We start from the raw sequence: 22,123 nt of genomic DNA, 5'->3' as shown, positions 1-22,123 counted from the left end.
GCCAGTTGTAGATTATGATGGGAGTTTAATAACATCTGGAGGGCTGCAAGTTACCCACCCCTTGCCTAAAGAAAGTGATGTTCATCCTATGGAGCAGCACTTTTCAGAAATATTCCATTGCTCCGGTGAGTATGGGCCTTGCTCTAATACCCCATTTCTCACTGCAGTGTTTGAATCTGTGTTAGGAACCAGTGGATAGGAGGAAGAAAGATTTGTTCTGAGATCTGCATTCCCCCTTCAGAGCAAACCTGAAGTTCTGCGACCACACCTATTTCCCCACAGGTGTTGATATGGTGTGCATCAATGTTTGCTTTGCACCAGTCTATGTTCCCCCTTTCCCATCTCTCTCCCATGAGGGACCAGTGACCTGCATCAGAAGATTTAGGCTGGATGTGAAGGTAGGAAGAAGGCTAATTTCACATGGGCAGGGAACTGATGTTTCCTGTGGGTGATATAGGACCGTGCACTGTCTCTGACAAATGTAGAGTCCCCATATGTTGCTTTCATTGTGGACTTCCAAGATGTATCTGGCTATCTATTAGACGGACATGATTCAGCAGGGCTCTTTTCATGTCTCTGTGTTACGGGGTAGGGAATCTCAGGCCCAGGGACCAAATACATCTCTCCAGGTTTTTCCATCTGGCCCTTGGGATTTTTCCATACCACTACCCCTCTCCAACCACACCCTAAGCCACACTCCACATCACCCTTGCTCCACACTATTCTGGAGCGTTTTAGCCTGACTGGACCTTGTAGTCTGATAACGACTCTTGCTTGATAGAGAGGGATGCATGACCATGTGCAGAAACTCGTCTTCTGTATATTTATTGCTCCACCCACTTTTGACTTTGGCCCCCCATCCACCGAGGTCTTATGGTTCTCCAGCTCCCTCTCATGAAGACATCAACTTCTTGTAGTGGTGATTCTCAGGTACCCACAGAGGCTACTTGCACCATGGAGAACCATGAGCAACCAGGGTTCTCAACTGCTCAGTATCCTCCATGCATGGGTACAAAAGGCCCCTTGCTGCAAAGAGTTCAACCTCTTCTTGGCAGGGGCTGGGAGGGTCACATGACCTCAAGGGGGTGGGGCTAACTGCCTGGCACCACAGCCCTGCCATACCTGTGTTGCATCTCCCCTCCAGGTCACACCTAGTTGTGTGTGTGTGTGAAATCAAGTGTCAGGGAATTCCTTGGAATGAAACCTGGACCCAAACAATCTCCTTTTAAACAGGATGCTGCCTTCAACCAAGTCAAACCATTGGTGTATCTCTCTCAGTATTGTCCATACTGACTGCCAGTGTTTCAGACTGTGGACATTCCCAGCTCTCCTGGGAGATAGTGTTGGGGATTGAAACAGAAACCTTCTGCATTCAAAGGAGGTGCTCTGCTAATCAGCTACGGCTTTGCTCCTCTTCCATTGGACCATCCTTTAGCTGCAGTAGGGCCTGGTACAATTTCTTTCCCTGTTTCTAAAGCAATGCTGTAGGAATTGAGCTTCCAAATATACTAAGGAGTAGACAGGGAATATTTTGGCTGAGTAAGGGGATGTTTCTTCCCACAAAGTAGGAATGTATGGTTGTTATTGCTGTAAATCAACTTGCTTACGTGGAAAAGTCACTTAGTAAAGAAATTATTTCAGTGAAATGTACGAAATTTTATTAATGTGCTGACATTCGAAGCCAACAGACAAAGGGGGCTCAAGGGAGAATTGGAAGGGAGGAGGTGTGGGGAGGGGAACGACATAGGAAGGAAACCAAACTTAATGGATAAACGTAGCATTAGCAGAAATCAGAGGACAGATTGGTCCCCTGGAGGAAGAAAGGACCCTGATGGAGGCATGAGGCCCACAATGGATTCATTCAGCCTTTAGGCGACATCCTGAATGCAACAAGAGCTCCACTGAGTTGAAGAAAGAACATGTCAGATTGGAAGGGATTTTTGGGAATGTTTGAAATACCCCCCAGAAATGATTCTGGGATGCGAATGCATCCTGATCCCAAATCCACCTTTTCCATTTCCCAGGAGCTGAATTGGTAGGTGGGACTAAGAGAAAACCCTGCCTGATCTCCAGGAAAGCCATAGCCCACCAGTGTAGAAAATGCCCACCTAGATGGACCAATGGGCAGACTTGGGAGAAGGCTGCTTCCTACATTCCCATGAAATCACACTGCTTTTATCACTGCTGCTACCAGCCACAGACCTGAGCTGAGTGCATTTTGGCTGAGTAACAGCACACTTCCTTCTGTGTAGCACAGAGTGTAATATGACAGGAAACCATGAACACAACCTGTTTGAAGGAGATGGAATAAATGAGTGGGTCAAGAAATCACACCGGTGAAATGTATGACATTTTATTAATTTGCAAACATTATAAGCCAACATACAAAGGAGATTCCAGGGAAAAGAGGAAGGGAGAGGGTGTGGGGAGGGGAACGACATAGGAAGGAAACCAGACTTGATGGATCAACGTAGCATTAGAGGAAATCAGAGAATAAACTTGGCCCCCTTGAACATGAAAGGACTCTTTCTTCTCAGCTTCTGGAGGCACGAGGAACTCATCAGACCCACCCAGCCTTTAGGCACAGTCCGATCTCCTCACCACCTTCTCAACGGTCTTCCCTTCATGCGTCACTTTGCAGGTGACTGCCTCATAGCTCTCCCAGTCGGACTTTTTCATGCTGAGGTAGCTGCTGGCCGCGTACTTGTCATTCAGCTTGGTGGGCGTGGTTGTCTCCACCCCAGAGGAGATGGGGGTGCCATCAGCCTGCCAGGTAACTTGGACAACGCCTGGGTAAAAGCCATCCATGAGACACACCAGGGTGGCTTTGTCTGAGCTCTTCAATTCTTCTGGGGATGGTGGGAAGACATTCACTGTTGGAGGTACTGTTGGCTGACCTGGAAGTCAAGGGGAAATCTGGTTAAGTGTTGTGTCTCAGGGGAATATTATATAATAGAGACATATGGGATTGCGTAATTTATTTGATTTCATAAAGGAATTGCAATCGGATCCTATTTCCTTGTTTAAAAAACAAACGCCTCTGGAAGTCATGTCTTCTAGTTTGGGAAGGCTGTCTCCCAGTCCTCAGAGTGTAGGTCCTGGTTGTGCTGTAATCAGAGCAGGACACTCTGAGTGTGTTTCAGAAACACCCTGTTCTTCCTTTTGGACTGATATACGACACTGAGTCTAACTTACCCTCGGCAGCTCAGAAATAAGAATTGGCAGACACTCATTGGAACACCCCATTGCTGGCCAAGCCATTCCCCTTGTTCCTCACCATTGCACATTGCTGGACAATCTGCCTGCTGGATTAATTTAAGTTGTAGAAGGGTTGCTTAAATATACTCTTCTGCTTAGATATATGCTGAGAACCTGCCTTCATTACAGTGATGCCCATTGGGATTGGTGCAGCAGAAAGCAAGGGAGACCAATATTAGGTGGAGCTGGAACCAGTGACAGGCGAAGCCAACTCATTCTAATTTTGTCCCCATCCTCTTCCCTGCTGAGTACTAGAAGGGCAACACTGAGACTAAGGAGGAAAAGCTGACAGCCAGGGTCACCCCCGTAGTGGTTGCAAGTAAGAAAGCAGTCATGTGAGCGCTGGCTGAGGGCACACTGGGATTGATGGGGTAGCACCCTATTGACCCAAATGGACCAGCTTCCACTGCCTAGTCAGTGGGTGATTCAATATATGCTTCCATAGTTGCTTAATGGGTTAATGCGGCAAGCTGAGCACTGCATGGAGTGTAAGTCTATAGAATCATAGAGTTGGAGAGCCATAGAGAATGGGGAATTATGGAAGGGCTCCTGCAGGTTACCTAGTCCAACATCCTGCTTGCTGCAGGAGATCCAGAGCTAGAGTGATCTCAGCAGAACTCTGTCCAGCCTACACTTGAAGACCCACCATCTTTATAGGTAATTACATCATCATCCCCTTTATGATGGTCAACAAATCAGAAACCCTCTACATAACTGGTTGGTGTTGCTAAACTTCTCTCACCAACTAGAAGCTTATCTTTCTGCAAACTTAATTGGATCTGCCCTTTGGGGCACCAGAGAACAGGCTTTTCTCCTCTTCTGGGTGATAGCCTTTCAGATATTGTTCTTTATACCCCAGCTCAGCTTTTTCTTGTCCCAGCTAAACAGACACAGTTTCTCCAAGTTTTTCCTCATATTTTTCTCACTTATACCACCCCCCTGGCCAACTTTGTTGTACTTCTATAAACCAAGACCAATGTACTTATATGGGCACAAGATACGTCCATCCATAAAGCTAACTTCTACAGCGGAGGAAGCTGAATCATTGAACACTGAATACTCTCATACTGGGATGTGAAAGCTCTGGTTATTCAGATGTGGTTGGGCTATGACTCCCATAATCTCTAAGCATTTGCAGCTGATAGGCGCTGGAGCTCAACAATGTTTGGAGGGCCACGGGTTTCACATCCAACTGCTCAATAAGGCATCTCCCAAAGTTATTATGTGGACAAATGCAGGAAACATTGACCAGGAACAGACATCAGAAAACCATACCTATCACTGGTAACTAGGGACAATTGGGGATGATGGACTGAGCTCTTGTGAATTAGTAATCTGTTATCATAATCTCATCGCCACTGACCATATTCTCAGCCCTTCTTAGAAGATCAGATCTTTAAAAAAGGATGTCCTAGAGGAATTAGCTTTGGTATCACACAGAATTGTAAGAGAATACTATACGTTATAGCAGGGTTTTCCCCAACAGATGTATTTTTAAATATATATATGTTGACTTGATTCCAGTAAATGCATTGGAATGGTTGGATTCTGCCACTTACTCCTGCCATGGAATCACTATTATATTCTGGAAGAAGACATTCTCCCTAAAAAAAGGAGTCTTTCAAAACAGGGGGAACCTGTTTTGAGTCGTTGGACTCAACTCTCCGTAGTTTTGGCCAGCATGGCTAATGGCCAGGGTTATTGCAAGCTGCAGCCCAGAAAAATCTGGAGGAGTCACAGGTTGTCCCATCCTTGCAATGAACTGATGGACAATTCTGGGTGCAATCTAAGAAGAGTTTCTCTTGGAGAAACCTCTCTGAAAATAATTCAATGTGGTGACATTGTGGAAGCTCAAAAATAGTTACAGCGAACCTTTCTCAGAAAGGATGCTTGGACTCCAATGCCTTCTATACCCAGCCTACTTCAGAATATCAGATCTTTAGAATAGCATTGCTCAGAGGAATTAGCTCTGAGATCAAACACTTAGATCATGCGGATTCAAGTCAACATGTGAAAAAACTAATACATCTGTGAAATCGGCTTGGATGGTGGCAATCAGGCACCTGTATTCTCTTATAGTTATAATAGGCTCCTGATTTCCATCTTCAAGACTGATTTCATCTAGATGTCTTAGAGGGCGACATGACAATTTGAACAATTGGGTGTCTTTAAAATTTATGGCATCCCAGAGTCTAATATTTTGGTTTTGCATACGCTTGTATGCACTCAATAAAGTGGTTCTTTTCCTACAATCTCGCTAAAATCACTGCGTAAGTCTAAAATTCATAGTCTACTTCTGCCAGTGCAGTTGTATAGACTTCAACAGTGCTATTGTTATGGATTTTGGATTGCATTTCTCAGAATACCCCCCCCAAAAAAAAGTAGAATAAGATCTACCATTTCATTTTAATGAAGTGTCATTCACAAAACTCAGTTCAACTTTGGAAAAAACAATTGCATAGTTTCTATCATTAAAGTAAAATCTAGATGGAAACTCTCAGTGAATATTTAAAAAGAGCTTGTTGCAAGTTTATAAACGATCTATTTTACTCTATTTTTATTCATTCACAGTCAGGATTCTTAATAGCAGAATCAGTGAATCCCATCAGATGTAATCCAGTTGTATAGGAGATGCCAGAACTCAAACTCAGTTTTCGAACATAATTTCCACCCAGTGGGAAAGACTGACAGAGTTTATAGAGACATTTCATTGACGCGCCCCATCACCCGAGAAGTAGGATTAAACCGATCTATCTTTGTTTCTACATGCAGCGAATAGGATTTTTTTTTAACCCACTGCCTGGTTTTTTAACAATTCGCTGAAAGAATCAGCGTAGATATAATACGAAAAGCCCAGAAGTCAATCCAGAACCAGAGAATGAAAAGAAGGCAAAAAATGATGGAAATATTAGAATATTGCATCGGGTACAGAAAGATTCAGGATAAATTTGGTGACTTACCTGTGACAGTCAAGTGGGTCCCTCCTCCGAAGACCCACCACAGTGACACACAGCTGTACAAAAACCTGCCTCCCTCACAGGTGTGAAATGGTACAGAACCTCAGTCCATCTGGGAGGAGTAGGCAGACCTGGGACCCCCCCCCCCCAAAAAAAATCTTGCTTGGCTATGACTTCCATCATCATTGACCATTGACCATGCTGACTTGCATTGGCAGGAGCTGGGAGTCCAGTCATGTCCAGAGGGCCACAATGTTTCTCCATTCTTGCCACAGGACCTGACAGTGGGCAATAAACAATGGTATGCATTTTCTAAAAGAAGATTGTACTGTTTCCAAAGAAGTTGTAGGCAATGGTGCATTTCTTTTTTGAAAAAAACACACAAAACAAACCTATCTCTGGGGTGACGATGATAAGATCCTGTTATCAAACCATGACAGTTATTTTTAAAATACCGGTACGTGACTCTTTGTAAATCTTCCTGGTTGTAGATCTTCCATTGCCCAGACAGTCTGTTCTTGGATGCAGGGAGTATGTTAGATGAAGTCCTTTATCCAACCAATTTTCCAGTGCTAGGGATGAATGGGTCAGTTTATTTCCTGTCCATGTCCATTCATAGATCCATATTCATTCATAAATCCATTTCCATTTGTAAGTCCCTTTGGTCCCCTTCCCACATTAATCTACAATTGCTATTGTTATTTAATTTGCCACAAACATGGTTAATTTTGAACGTATTTTTTCCAATATACATATTTCTCTCAAATCATGCATTTCTGAAAACAGATTTGATGCTAAGATGCAGATCCTTGCTTTTTTTAAGCCAAGAACTGTATCGCAAAATTTGGAGAAACACAAAATCCAAAGATGACTAATTAGCACCTTAGTCCATGGGGCCAATGATCATATCAGTTTGCATCAGAATTCCCAAAGAATGAATAGTCAGGCAACCTTACCTTTCTGGGAAACAGTAACACATCCAGTTAATGAAGAAATTGTTTCTTAGAAGAGATCACACAGTGAAGTTTTATCTATGCTGCAAAAGTTTCTTATAAATTAACTCAAGGCATTGAACCGTTTCTTTGACAATACATAGGAACTTACCTGTAATGAGCAGCTAGTATGACATCTTAACCCTTTGAAAAACCATTTAAAATACCTTAAAAATAACGTTGTCAGTCGCTCCAGGGAACAGCCCTGGATTTACAGAAGCCACCCCGGTTTCTGCTTTGATCCCAGAATGTCTCCCTTTTCCTTTTGTTGTTGTTGTTTAGTCATCTTAATTGTGTTTGACTCTCCATGATCCCATGAACCAGGGCATGCCTTGGAAACTCTCACTTTCTTCTCAAAGCTACTCCTTTTTTATGTCCATGGAGTTTCCTTGGCAAAATACTGGAGTAGATCGCCAGTTCCTTCTCCAGGTGGATTATATTTAGTCTAAATTCTCGGCTAAGACCTGTCCGTCTTGGGTGGCCTTGCACACCATAACTCATAGCTACACTGAATTATTCAAGCCCCTTTGCCATGACAAGGCAGTGATCCATAAAGAGGCCCCTTTTCCTTAGGACATCCCTATTTTCATCAGAGAAATGTTGAAGGGAATTGAGTTATCCAACCCGCGGTTCCATCTTATGGCAGCCTTGTATAGGGAAGGTTTTCTTTTAAAAATCTTCAATGTTTTATTATGCTTTTATATATGTTGGAAGCTGCCTTGAGTAGCTGGGGCAACCCAGTCAGATGGGAAGGATATTAATAGTAAAATTACTCTTGTGGAATAGGATGTCCCTGTTTTGATTAGAGAAACGCTGGAACCTATGCTTTGTTATTTGCCTCTGCTGTGGTGGTTCTGGCTTCCATTCCCTGCCTTACACAGGCTCTGTGGAGGTGTATTTTGATCACAGTTGCACTGTATCATGGGTTCTGTAGTCTCCTGTGGATGTCAACAGTAGGCTGAAATTAAAGTTGGAGACCCTCTCTTATTTTGATGTATCAAAATGAAGCGGATGGTTATCTCCTTTGGGGCGGAAGGGTTTTGTCATGGAGCAGTGTGGATGTGAGAAAAACAGGGGAGGGAGAAGGCTGATGAGGGAGAAAATATTTGTCTTCTCATTTACATGTAGAAGTGCCCACTGCTAGCAACTAATGTAGAGTTCCTCAGAGTTGCCTTCTTGTGGGCTTCCTGGAAGCATACCTGGCTGTCCCTGAAGGCCACCTGACTACCAGCTGTGGGAAACAGGATAACAGATGAGGTGGACATTTACATCAGAAGCACTAGAGATGTGAAGACCTGGAAAAAAATATGGAAAAAATTGCCCTCCTACCAATTTTTGTGGTTTTCCTTTCAATTTTGGGGGCAATAAATAGGGGGAAAGAACAACTTGGAAATATTTCTGGGGAAATGAGTTTCCTCAATTTTTCCACTTTTCTTCTTGTAAGTTTTCATATCTCTGTTCAGGAGTTACCTTTCATTCTGAAAATGGGGAAAGAGGAAGTACCAAAGTGGTGTCCGGGAATTATTATTATTATTATTATTATTATTATTATTATTAACCAGGATTTATGCTAGCACAGTAAGCAGGTCACTTTTTTCAGTATGTCATTGCAATAATAATAATAATAATAATAATAATAATAATAATAATAATAATAATAATTTATACACCGCCCATCTGGCTGGGTTTTCCACTCTGGGCGGCTCCCAACAGAATATTATTATTAATAATAAAAGTGATGAAACATCAGACATTAAAAACTTCCCTAAACAGGGCTGCCTTCAGATGTCTTCTAAAAGTCAGATAGTTGTTTATTTCTTTGACATCTGATGGGAGGGTGTTCCACAGGACGGGTGCCACTACTGAGAAGGCCTCTGATGGGTTCCCTGTAACCTCACTTCTTGCAGGCAGGGAACCACCAGAAGGCACTCGGAGCTGGACCTCAGTGTCTGGGCTGAACGATGGGGGTGGAGACGCTCCTTCAGGTATACTGTTCTTATACCAATCATTCCACATGGTCTTCAGAAGCAGTTAGACATACATAAAGCAGTTTTTAAAAGAATTTATCCTATTCTTCAGGGAAACCTATGACTTTCATTCGCTGGAGGCTATCGGCTCTTCATATTGCCTCCCTAAAGCAATCAGAGCAATGAAACTGATTGGGTGGAAAGTAGGACTGGAGCCAAGTAGAGGCAGAGCCATCTGTTGAATGGTTGTACAGAAGGCAGGCAGGTTGGATCTTCCTGAGGACACTGAGGTTGGTGGGCCAGGGTTGGTGGACCAGGGCTCCATTTGTACCTATGGACCCAAATGGACCACTCTCCATATTGTGGCTTGAAGAAGATGGCAGGCCAGTGGCAATGTTTGGGAATGTTTGAAAGACCACCTGAAATGAATCATGGAGTGGAACGACAACCAGTCAACTTCCACTGGGCAAAGGAAGCCAATTCATTAAAAAAAACACCACACAATTGAAAGGGTCAGTTGATCACAATAATAATACTAAAAAGGTTGCCGAGGCATTATGTAGCTCTGCTCCTCTAGCACTGGAACCTGTTTAGATAAAGCACTGCTCATTGGAAAGGATCACAGGTCAAATATAGACAGTGCTTTTTTATTTAAAAAAAAACTGTTTAGAGGTACTCTCATTTTGACTCAAGAAAATCACCATTTTATAGTTCAATTTGAGAAAAATAAACACAGTAAATGGACAAAAGGCCGCCATTGGGGGTAGCAATGGAACAGATGATTCACTGTGCTAGAGAAGAAACTAATTTTTTTCTTCTCCCATTAGATTCACAAAATGTTTAGGGGTATGCGTCCCCCTGCGTCCCCCCAGAAAAAAGCACCTCATATAGAGAATTCTGCCTGATCTCCAGGAAAGCCACATCCCACAAGTGTAGAAAATGCCCACCTAGATGGACCACTGGGCTGACTTGGGAGAAAACCAATTCCTATGTTTCCATGAAATCACACTGCTCTTTCCACTGCTGCTGCTACCAGCCACAGACCTGAGCTGAGTGCATTTTGGCTGAGTAACAGCACACTTCCTTCTGTGATAGGACAGGAAACCATGAATACAACCTGTTTGAAGTACCTGGAATAAGTTAGTGAGTAAAGTAATCATACCAGTGAAATGTATGACATTTTATTAATTTGCAAACATTATAAGCCAACATACAAAGGAGATTCCAGGGAGAAGAGGAAGGGAGAGGGTGTGGGGAGGGGAACGACATAGGAAGGAAACCAGACTTGATGGATCAACGTAGCATTAGAGGAAATCAGAGAATAAACTTGGCCCCCTTGAACATGAAAGGACTCTTTCTTCTCAGCTGCTGGAGGCACGAGGAACTCATCAGACCCATCCAGCCTTTAGGCACAGTCCAATCTCCTCACCACCTTCTCAACGGTCTTCCCTTCATGCGTCACTTTGCAGATGACTGCCTCATAGCTCTCCCAGTCGGACTTTTTCATGCTGAGGTAGCTGCTGGCCGCGTACTTGTCATTCAGCTTGGTGGGCGTGGTAGTCTCCACCCCAGAGGAGATGGGGGTGCCATCAGCCTGCCAGGTAACTTGGACAATGCCTGGGTAAAAGCCATCTATGAGACACACCAGGGTGGCTTTGTCTGAGCTCTTCAGTTCTTCTGGGGATGGTGGGAAGACGTTCACTGTTGGAGGTACTGTTGGCTGACCTGGAAATCAAGGGGAAATTTGGTTAAGTGTCGTGTCTCAGGGGAGTATTAAATATTTGACACATGTAATAAGTTATTTGATTTCATAAAGGAAGCACTATCTGACCCAGATCTCCAATGTAGTGTGCTGAAATGTTTTGGAAGGACCTGTTACTATTTGGTAGCTATACTTTGAGCTGGAAGTGTCCTACAAGATGTCTTACAGCTCTTTATGATTTTATGAAAAAGGTCCAGGAGAACCAGGTCGTATTCCTTTATAGCAACCCAAAATGTTGTCGTGCAACAAACACATGATTCAACCCATGCAAAATATATTATGGTCTATGAAGCAACACAGGCATTCTTGGCATGACTGAACTGTGGTGATCTGTGAGAGGAAGAGTTTAGACTGCATCAGTCCAGTTAGGAATATCCACATCTAGAACACCATAGACACTAGAGAGATGTGGTCAAATTTTACACTTCATTTGGGAAGACAGGCCAGTGTACTGGAAGAAGCAAAGTTGGGCTGATCATCTTGTGCAGATGCCTGATTATCATTTTCCAAAGCAACTACAGTGGTACCTCTGCTTACATTGACCTCTGGTTACATATCCTTTGGGATATGTACGTGGCAAACCCAGAAGTATTTTTCCGGGTTTCACCGTACACGCATGTGCAAAAGCGCTAAACGGTGCCACACACATGTGCAGTAGCTGCACCTCCAGTTGCGAATTCCTTGGGATCCAACCATTTGCACTTGGATGTACCACTGTACTCTATTCTGAACTTAAAAATGGGAAGTGCAATGCTGGTGGTCAACAAAAGAGATTTAAAGACTCTCAAGGCAAATATAAAAACATGTAGTACAGTAGTACCTTGGGTTAAGAACTTAATTCGTTCTGGAGGTCTGTTCTTAACCTGAAACTGTTCTTAACCTGAAGCACCACTTTAGCTAATGGGGCCTCCTGCTGCTGCTGCACCACTGCTGCACGATTTCTGTTCTTATCCTGAAGCAAAGTTCTTAACCCGAGGTACTGTTTCTGGGTTAGCGGAGTCTGTAACCTGACGTGTATGTAACCTAAAGCGTATGTAACCCGAGGTACCACTGTATAATAACCAACAACTGGGAGGCACTGGCCTGCGAGCGCTCCAGTTGGAGAACAGCTTTTACCAAAGGTCTTGTGGACTTTGAAGATGCTCAAACTCAGAACGAAAGGGAGAAACATGCTATGAGGAAGGCACGTTCGGCAAACCCTCACCATGACCAACACCCACCTGGAAACCCATGTCTCCACTGTAGAAGGACTTGTGGATCCAGATTTGGCCTCCATAGTCACTTACAGAATCACTTTTAAAACTGTGTTTATGGAAGACAATCTTACTCGGCCAAAGAAAGAAGAAAGCTGTTCAGATCTCCCTATCCCATAACTGCAAGTGCTGCCAGTCAGCATAAAGCAGGGATGTGGAATCTGTGTCTCTCCAGTCGGTGACAGCCCCATTAAGCATGGCCAGGGCTGATGTGATTTCTGGTGTCACAGTATCCGGGCACAAGTAGAGGATTACTATGTTACCCATTCCCTGACATGGTCAGTAGTGGACAAGGTCAATGCACAATTTGGACTGGTCACTTGTTCTTAAGGACAAAGGATTGTTCAAAATTATGAATTCTTCTGGGGAAATGGCCCACATATTTATACTGACTGCCATAGCAAAGGAGAGATCAATAAAGCACCCTGTTTGCTCTCAGAGGGGGTGAACTTTCATTGCACATAAATATTTTAAAGTCAATAAGATAAGCCCTTCCGGATCAGGCAAGAAGCCCATCTGCTTGGGACACTGTGCTCATAGCGGTCAACCTGATGTCTATTGGAAGCTTGCAAAAAGATTCCGAGAGCAACAGCCCTCTCTGTGCTTTTGATCCATGGCAACGGGTATTGCAAAATGGCCTCCAAGAGCACCAGAAAATAAGAGGTCTGCTGTATCAGGGTTGCAATGGCCCATCTAGTCCTCCATTCTGCTCTCACAGTGATCAGCTGGGTGTCCATGGGAAGCTCACAAGCATGAACAGAGTGCAGCAGCACTCTGCCCATTTGGGAGCCCAAGCCCCTTTTGCTCACTGGCACAGCCATATAGAGGGGAAAGACAGCATTTCACTTCTGTAAACAAGTATTAACTCTGAATCTGGATGATAAAAATCATCGAGGTGAAATTCCTTCCAGTTATTATTTTTTTTAAACATAAAAACGGGGAGCTGGTTTTTCTCTGGTTCCCCCTTCCCCTCGCTGCTAACTGCCTCACACTGTTCAGAAGGGTCCCACAACCATCTGGAATGAATTTTAAGCCAGAGGAGACCTCAGTTGGGTGGGGTAAATCAGAGAAAGCTCTGTCCCCTTCTCATATGTTAGCGGATGGCTCCACTGAAAGCAGAATAGGAGCATGGGTTTTTATCCATATAATAATAATATGATTTCAACCATTGTCAGAGAAAAAGAACAAGCACTTCTGAATAAGGCATCCTATTGGCAGGTGTTGTAGTCAGGTAACAGATATACGTTAATTGGTCAATTTTAGTTTCTTATTTTCCTGGGCTTAAGTTCCATTTCCCGTTTTTTTCAAATCAGTTCACGTTCACCATCTTTCCCCCCCAACTTACACACATCTCCAAGCAGATTTACCCCTCTTTGTATAGACCCATTTGCACAACCCATTTAAAATAGGATCAAAGCACTCCAAATAGCCATGGCTCCCCCCAAAGAACTCTGGGAACGGTAGTTTGGAAAGGTTGCGGAGAGATTTTAGGATCCCTCTATTCCCCTCACAGAGCTACAATTCCCAGAATTCCCATGGGAGACAAATTGATTGTTAAACCCCTCTAGGTCTGAAGGTGTTACAGCAGTCTGAAGAGCTCTATGGGGTTTCTCCCTTTTAATGCATGGCTTATAATGATCAGTATCATTTATATACCTATTTGTAAATCTGCCTATATTTATATTTACATTAGGATTAATGGAATATTCTTATTGCCAGTGCCAGCTGGGTAGCATGCAACTCAGTTTTAATCCAAAAAGACCCACTGAAATGAGTGAACGTAAGTCTTTTATGCCTGCAATTGGTTTACTCCAAACAAGACTAGTATTAGATACAACCTAATGTTTTTGGCTTTGCTCCTTCCTTTTATATTTGCAAATAAAAAAATTTCCCCTCCAGTGAGACCAACATTAAGTTTAGGGTGTGAGAATTGAGACTAATGAAATAGGGAAATTGGTCAATTCTCTCTCCTGCTATGCCTCTATTTCAGTTAAAAAATGAAACTTGTTGCATTTGATTCCATCGTGCCCCTTAAATCTCAGGTGGTCTGATTCTAGATATATCAGTTTAGATCTCTCTTAGCCTTCTTGCAAAACCCTCACTCCAACTTTCTTCTAAAAGCCCATTCAGTTTTGCTGAAATATGTAGACTGTGGTTTACATTTTACGTGGCTACATTTAACAATCAATAATATGTTGAACATCTTCAGATTTTTATTTTAAAAATGTAAGTCTTTTATGCCTGCAATTGGTTTACTCCAAACAGGACTAGTATTTGATACAACCTAGTGACTTTAGCTTTGCTCCTTCCTTTTATATTAGCAAATAAAAAATTGAACAAAGGTAGAAAAGTACCCACGTATTTTTCCCCAGTGAGACCAACATTAAGTTTAGGGTGTGAGAATTGAGACTAAAGAAATAAGGAAATGGGTTAATTCTCTCTCCTACTGTGCCTCTATTTTAGTTAAAAAATGAAGCTTGTTGCATTTGATTCCATCATGCCCCTTAAATCTCAGGTGGTCTGATTCTAGATATATCAGTTTAGATCTCTCTTAGCCTTCTTGCAAAACCGTCACTCCAACTTTCTCCGAAAAACCCATTCAGTTTTCTTGAAATATGTAGACTGCGGTTTACATTTTACGTGGCTACATTTAACTATCAACAAAATGTTGAACATCTTCAGATTTTTATTTTAAAAAGTCATTTGGCAGCCTGTGTCTGTGGATTACTGAGTTTCACAAAACAAAAAACAGTTCTTTTGAACAGAATCTGTTCTATGATTCTAGATAGGAAGACGCAAAATAGAAAAAGTGAAGAGAGCCACATTAGTTCCTAAGAAAAATTCAGAAATCTACAGTGGGACCATACATTTATAAACCCAGCCCAAATGTCACAAGGCATTCTGCAAGTTTATCAGTTCTCCAGAATGGACTGGAAAGCTGAGATTCTCCACACTATTTTATTACATTTTGGTTGGTCTCTTGCACTAATATGGATTTTGGAGCACCATTGGAAACTGATTCAACCTTCCTCATAAATCATATTGGGTACCTGGAAGGAACACTACAACTCAAATTTACTTCTCTGCCATCTTTTGCACCCAACAGTAAGATTATGTCAAGGTTAGCTGAGATGGGGAATTTGATAGAAATATTTTCAAAGATTGTCACAATGACCCACCAATAATTTCCCGGTGTTATTGAGGAGAGAAGAGGCATGTAAAACAGATTTGCGACATCCTGCTCTGGCAAGGATTACAAATACAGTTTCTATTAAAGGCTAATTGTAAACTAAACTACAAATGCCCTAAGGTCAGGTTTACAGTCAGAGAAGGAAAAGAGGGCAAAAACGATGGAAAAGTTAGAATATTGTCACAGGCATGGAAAGGGTTGTGATAAATTCCGCGACTTACCTGTGACAGTCAGGTAGGTCCCTCCTCCGAAGACGTACCACAATGACACACAGCTGTACAAAAACCTGCTGTTCCTTCACATGTGTAATAGGACAACTTCTGTTTTACTTACAGTGACATTATAGCCCAGTTTTACTTCTTTACCATCTTTTGCATCCAATGGTTCAGCCACCAAGGATATTTTGATATATTTCACCCCAAATAATGTCACAATGACCTAGACTAAGGAAAAGAAATCCCTGCCCACCCCTAACTTTCCAGTGTTATTGAGGAAAGGAGAAACCTGCAAAATGGGTTTGCACAATTCAGCTCTGGCTAGGATTTCAAATACCATTTATAGTAAATTCTCATTGTAAAGTAAATGACAGCCGGAGAAGGAAAAGAGGGCAAAAGTGATGGAAAAGTTAAAACATTGCCACAGGTGTGGAAAGGACTGGTAAATTCGGTGACTTACCAAGGACAGTCAAGTGAGTCCCTCCTCCGAAGACGAGCCACAGTGACACACAGCTTGACAAAAACCTGCTGTTCCTTCACAATGGGACAGCTATCCCATTTGGGAATAGAATGGGCAATAGGAGAACTGCTATTGTCGTTATGGTGACATAAGGTAAAGGTAAAGAGACCCCTGACCATTAGGTCCAGTCGTGACCAACTCTGGGGTTGCAGTGCTCATCTCGCTTTATTGGCCGAAGGAGCCGGCGTACAGCTTCCGGGTCATGTGGCCAGCATGACTAAGCCGCTTCTGGCGAACCAGAGCAGCACATGGAAACGCCGTTTACCTTCCCGCCGGAGTGGTACCTATTTATCTACTTGCACTTTGACGTGCTTTTGAACTGCTAGGTTGGCAGGAGCAGGGACCGAGCAACGGGAGCTCACCCCGTCGTGGGGATTCGAACTGCTGACCTTCTGATCGGCAAGTCCTAGACTCTTTGGTTTAACTCACAGCGCCACGGTGACATATTTTCCCCCAATTCTGAAGAAGTTTATTTTTAATAGATTTATAAGCTGCTTTCCCCAGAAATCCAACGTTTCATAAAGCGGTATACAAACACCAGTCCAAACAAGCGGTTCAAATACAGTTTTAAAGAATGCTTAAAGTCAATAGAACATGCAATGAAATATTGTACATAGCATTATGTTTTTGGAAGAAAAATGTCATACTTACCTGGCTTATCTCTGGGCAAGGCAGATACAGTCTGTGCTGAGTACCTGGAAGAATCTCTGGACTTCCAAGTAGTTCTGTTCCAAGTTATTCATTTCTAAATGTACGGAGTGTTAGAGATGAATTTCTCTGGTCCGTGGGAAGGCACTGTGGTGCCCTTCAGTTCCTGTGGACTACAACTCCTATCGTCCCTAAGCATTGGCCATCCTAACTGTGGATGATGGGCACTGTAGTCCAAAAGATCTGGAAGCCACCATGTTGTCTACCTCTGCTTTAGTCATCCTAACTAGATGTCTATAGGAGAACCAAACCATTGATACCACTGCCTTATTTTGAGCAGCAGATGTTGGCCCTGTTTCTTACAAGAGTCCTCACAAGTGAATTAATCTGTAAGCAGTGAAGCTTTGTCTTCTTATAAATTAAACTCAATGCACTGGAGCTTAAATATGAACTTCCCTAATCAGCTACAGGTATGTTTCAGAGAAAACAGTTATCACTGATTTTTTAAAAATGAGCTTGTTATTGAATTTTGAGAGGTGCCAATGAATTTCATTTCTTCAGGGTGAAACAGAGATGCTTCCACATAATCCGGCACTTACGATTTGTGGGTAGAAGAAAACTCTCGATTGCTTCTATGGCTTCTGACTTCTCTCATTTGCACACTGTCCAACTTTCTGTGTGGAATAATGCAGGCCTGGGAAGTTTCCCTGCAAATGTATTTTGATCAGAATTGCACTGCACCATGGATTTTGTGGTCAGCATGGATTTCATAGATAGAAGCCAACAGGAGCAGACTTCTGCAAAGCCGATACTCACAAACTGATTGCTTTTATTATTCTGATTTATGTATATCATTTGAGTGGCAATTAGTTCCAAGGCAGAGACTTTACCTGCTGAACCATCCATGAAGTGCAGCCATGGTCACCTGGTCAGCAAGGTAGCTTGGACCATGTCTGCTTACATATGTTCAGGCCTAGATGGCATAGACAGACTGTAATAAACAAATGATGCTGCGGAAGGCCTCTTGGTCATAATTGCACTGTTGTGCGTGTTCGTAGTAGTCAATTGTTGGCAGAAACTGGGGGATGGGGCTGCTCATTGTTATGGGGGTGAATCTGTGAGCATGAGGAAGGCCATTACCTTAGGAGATGTAGGCATGGAATGGAAGACAACTTTGGTCAAGAGAACTCTGGCTTAAGTAGGGTCCAGTTGGATGCTGAGGAGAGGTGAGATGCAGCAGCTGGAGAACTTTGAGACTGAAGAGGAGGAAGCTGACCCTCCATGGACAGGTTGGAAATAAAAAAGTGGGAGCTGGCTAAGGAAAGACCTGCTTGTTGAGCTGGTGTAAATCCTTCACCATTTGATACTCACTGACATTTGATACCCATCATAGGTTCGCTCCCTGGTGCACTGGGTTCCTGTGCAACCAAAAAATTCCCCATGAAGGGGCCGGGCACCCACAAAATTCCCCATGAAGGGGCTGGGCACCCACAAATTTCTGTGCCAGGGCCATGATCACTTCATTGCACCTATGGTGCCAGACACCCACAGTCGCGGAGTCAAGTTGGCACTCCTGGTACCCATTGCGTACATATTGCTCACAAGCAGCCATAAACATCTTCCAAGGACGTGGGTATCTCCTTCTCTCCCCCTTTCCCCCTGTCAGGTTGCTGTCAGCAGCTCCTGGTTGGTTGTCCAGGAAAGTATAAAGACAAGGAAAAGTTTCTTACTGTCCTTTTTTATTTCAATATTACAGAGAGAAGCTATAGAACCCATCTTCTTGGATAATGGTGTTCTTCCAAGTGAATCTCCACCCCCATCTCTCCCACTTCCTCATTCATCTCCTCTACGGGTGCTGCTATGTGCCCTCTGTCTTTGAACTCTTCGATCTCCTGCTTTTAAGGCTCGCGGGTCCTGGGAGATGAAGGGTCTGGGATGCTTTCTAAAGACACTGTGTCAGCCAGCTGCCATTCCGGTCCTGTCTCTTCCTCTCCCCTGATTTCTGCCTCCCTCCTCCTCTGCCTCTGTGCTGTGACCTCCTTCAAACCCCTGTTCTAGATTTATACAGTGGTACCTCATGTTACATACGCTTCAGGTTATATACGCTTCAGGTTACAGACTCCGCTAACCCAGAAATAGTGCTTCAGGCTAAGAACTTTGCTTCAGGATGAGAACAGAAATTGTGCTCCAGTGGTGTGGCCGCAGCAGTAGGCCCCATTAGCTAAAGTGGTGCTTCAGGTTAAGAACAGTTTCAGGTTAAGAACGGACCTCTGGAACGAATTAAGTACTTAACCCAAGGTACCACTGTAGTGTCTTCCTCTTCCTCCTCCCTGGAGGGATCAGGATGGGGAGGCAGTCTCCACCATTCCTTCTCTGCCCAGTCCCTGACATCGCCCCAGGTAGCCTAATTCAAATAGGAGTGTGCAGAAAGCTGGCAACAAGTTGTGCTGTGGCACTTTCTTCATGGGCTACCTCATGACAGTAATGTGCATAAAACCGGGAGATGCATTTTTATGGTATAGGCAGGGTGACTGCAGTCTGATGGAGGAAATGGGAAGCTTACCAAAATCCTGTCCCATAGCTGTTGCTTTATGCCCTGCAGATGCTGTGGGACTGCAGCTTGCATCCCACTCAGCCAGCATGGCCAATGGTCAGGGATGATGGGAATTATAACAACTCAAGGGCCACAGCTGAGTCACAAGGTAGAAAGATTTCTACCTTTACTCCATGTCTGCTGATTTAGTGGGTATATTGATAAGGTACTGGCTAAAAGCTTCCCAGTGATTATGGAATTTTATTTTATTTTACTTTATTTTATTTTATTTTATTTTCTCTTACACTCAGGAGAAACCTGTGATTTTAATTCACTAGAGCCTAGAACCTCTTCATTAAACATCCTGAATGCAATGAGTGATTCACTGACTGGAAGGAAGAACATGTCAGATTGTAAGTAAGGTTTGGGAATGTTTGAAATACCCACCAGAAAGGAATCTGGGATGCACCCCGAACCGAAATTGACCTTTTCCATTTCTAGGACCTAAATTGGTAGGTAGGACTAAGAGAGAACCCTGCCTGATCTCCAGGAAAGCCACACCCCACCAGTGTAGAATTGCCCACCTAGATGGACAACTGGGCTGACTTGGGAGAAGGCCGCTTCCTACATTCCCATGAAATCACACTGCTTTTACCACTGCTGCTGCTATCAGCCACAGACCTGGTTGAGTGTATTTTGGCTGAGTAAGAGCACACTTCCTTCTGTAATATGACAGGAAACCATGAATACAACCTGTTTGAAGTACCTGGAATAAGTTAGTGAGTAAAGTAATCATACCAGTGAAATGTATGACATTTTATTAATTTGCAAACATTATAAGCCAACATACAAAGGGGATTCCAGGGAAAAGAGGAAGGGGGTGTGGGGAATGGTACAACATAAGGGAGGAAACCAGACTTGATGGATCAACATAGCATTAGAGGAAATCAGAGAATATGAATATGAAAGGACTATATCTTCTCAGCTGTTGGAGGCACGAGGAACTCAACAGACCCATCCAGCCTTTAGGCACAGTCCAATCTCCTCACCACCTTCTCAACGGTCTTCCCTTCATGCGTCACTTTGCAGATGACTGCCTCATAGCTCTCCCAGTCGGACTTTTTCATGCTGAGGTAGCTGCTGGCCGCGTACTTGTCATTCAGCTTGGTGGGCGTGGTTGTCTCCACCCCAGAGGAGATGGGGGTGCCATCAGCCTGCCAGGTAACTTGGACAACACCTGGGTAAAAGCCATCTATGAGACACACCAGGGTGGCTTTGTCTGAGCTCTTCAGTTCTTCTGGGGATGGTGGGAAGACGTTCACTGTTGGAGGTACTGTTGGCTGACCTGGAAGTCAAGGGGAAATCTGGTTAAGCGTCGTGTCTCGGGGGGAATTAAATATCTGACACATGTAATAATTTATTTGATTTCATAAAGGAAGCGCTATCTGACTCTTTCCCCCAAAGTTGTGTTCTGAAATGTTTTGTAAGGACATTTGACTATCTGGAAGCCATGACATTTTGATGTAAGTCTCCTCCAAAAGCTTTTCTTCTCCTCCAGCCTCAAGAAACTTTGTAATACTGTTGCTTGTGAAGCCTTCTTCTCTGTTTAACTGCTATTATGCATTATATATTCTCAGAGTGCACCACGATTTAATATATCATATGGATGTATCCTAAAAGATTTATTGTGCTCCATGTGATGATGGTGTCAGAAACTAGGAGCTGCCATTTAAATTTCCCATAATACTCCTGCATTACTCTGAATCACTGTGAGCAAATTTAAATGGTGGCTCCTGAAACCATCTATTTTTAGAAAGAGGAACCATTGGGCTGTAAGTTGGACTAAGTGTGGTTGAAGACCCCTTCGACCTCTTCATGATTCTCTGAAAATTGCCAAGGGGAACCGAACCTTAATGCTTCATAGCACAGAAAATACTGTTGTGCAATATACACATAATTGAACCTGTGTCTTTTGGTCTATGAAGCAACACAGCCATTCTTGGCACCCTTGAGCCGTGGTGAGGAAGAGTTTATTCAGAGATTTCTCCTCCCCATTACAGTGCATGAGTCTGGTTAGGAATATCTGCAACTAGAATACCATAGTGCACATGGGAGAGAGTTGTAGATCATACATCTATGCTAATGGGAGAGGCTGCAGAGCTTGGTTTCCATGCAAAAGGTCTTGGGGTCATAGTCTGACATTTCTAGGGCTTTGAGAAACTTCCTGAACTTCTGTCCTTTCATCTCCGCTCTATAAAATATTGATGAGTTAAAACCAATTAACACAAAGATAAAACAAAGTTAAGACTAATTTAGAAACTGGAGAGCTGCTTAGGAACTGGGATATACATTCCCTGCCTGATATGCCCTTTTAAACTCACATATTTATACTGACAGCCATAGCAAAGGAGAGATCTACAAAGCACCTTATTTGTTCTTGTACCCATGGTGAACTATCATTGTCAGGAGTGCAAACTTGGCCCCAGGACTGTGGCTGCCTGAGGCCATGGGTGCCATCCAGCGTGCATGGCCCTGGAACTGAAATTTGTGGGTGCCCAGTACGTTCATGGGAAATTTTGTGGGTGCTCAGGCACCCAGGGGCCCAGGGAGTCAGCACCTATGTTCATTGTGCATAAGTAATTTAAAGAATATACAATGAGCCTTTCTGGATCTGGTCCAAAGTAGGGTTGCCTTTTTGTTTTTCAAAGTTTTTGAGCTTTTTTTGGGGGGGAACATCTCCCCCCAAAAAATTAGCTTACGAAGAAGAAGAAGAGTTTGGATTTGATATCCCGCTTTATCACTACCCGAAGGAGTCTCAAAGCGGCTAA

At 43.3% G+C, this 22,123-nt stretch overlaps 3 protein-coding genes and 1 long non-coding RNA gene across 17 annotated transcripts in view; 1 reads left to right on the top strand and 3 right to left on the bottom strand.

Moving 5' to 3' along the window:
• Window positions 1-2,337: 2,337 nt before the first annotated feature.
• LOC309521127 (immunoglobulin lambda-1 light chain-like) overlaps window positions 2,338-22,123 on the bottom strand; it is a 593,349-nt gene continuing 573,563 nt past the window's right edge. For all 4 annotated transcript variants that reach the window (XM_082203486.1, XM_082203485.1, XM_082203483.1 and 1 more), the window contains exons 3-4: window positions 6,219-6,256; window positions 2,338-2,897 (exon numbers count right to left, since the gene is read on the bottom strand). In XM_082203486.1, the coding sequence (XP_082059612.1) occupies window positions 2,578-2,897; window positions 6,219-6,256 (358 nt within the window). In that variant the 3' untranslated portion in view covers window positions 2,338-2,577. The remainder of the gene's footprint in view (window positions 2,898-6,218; window positions 6,257-22,123) is intronic.
• Window positions 10,340-22,123, bottom strand: part of LOC309521126 (immunoglobulin lambda-1 light chain-like) — a 593,187-nt gene continuing 581,403 nt past the window's right edge. Inside the window, exons 3-4 of the mRNA XM_082203482.1 lie at window positions 15,601-15,638; window positions 10,340-10,899 (exon numbers count right to left, since the gene is read on the bottom strand). Of these exons, the coding sequence (XP_082059608.1) occupies window positions 10,580-10,899; window positions 15,601-15,638 (358 nt within the window). The 3' untranslated portion in view covers window positions 10,340-10,579. The remainder of the gene's footprint in view (window positions 10,900-15,600; window positions 15,639-22,123) is intronic.
• Window positions 11,390-22,123, top strand: part of LOC309521173 — a 225,924-nt gene continuing 215,190 nt past the window's right edge. The window contains exon 1 of the long non-coding RNA XR_014214519.1: window positions 11,390-11,401. This is a non-coding gene — a long non-coding RNA (uncharacterized lncRNA). The remainder of the gene's footprint in view (window positions 11,402-22,123) is intronic.
• The window catches only part of LOC309521111 (immunoglobulin lambda-1 light chain-like), a 603,006-nt gene continuing 600,979 nt past the window's right edge, over window positions 20,097-22,123 (bottom strand). For all 11 annotated transcript variants that reach the window (XM_082203442.1, XM_082203446.1, XM_082203445.1 and 8 more), the window contains exon 4: window positions 20,097-20,640. In XM_082203442.1, the coding sequence (XP_082059568.1) occupies window positions 20,321-20,640 (320 nt within the window). In that variant the 3' untranslated portion in view covers window positions 20,097-20,320. The remainder of the gene's footprint in view (window positions 20,641-22,123) is intronic.

The sequence above is a fragment of the Podarcis vaucheri genome (assembly GCF_965113315.1).
Source record: "Podarcis vaucheri genome assembly, chromosome: 16".
NCBI lineage: Eukaryota > Metazoa > Chordata > Lepidosauria > Squamata > Lacertidae > Podarcis > Podarcis vaucheri.
Note: the sequence above shows the minus strand (reverse complement) of the source record. Positions and strands in the feature narration are given on the sequence as shown.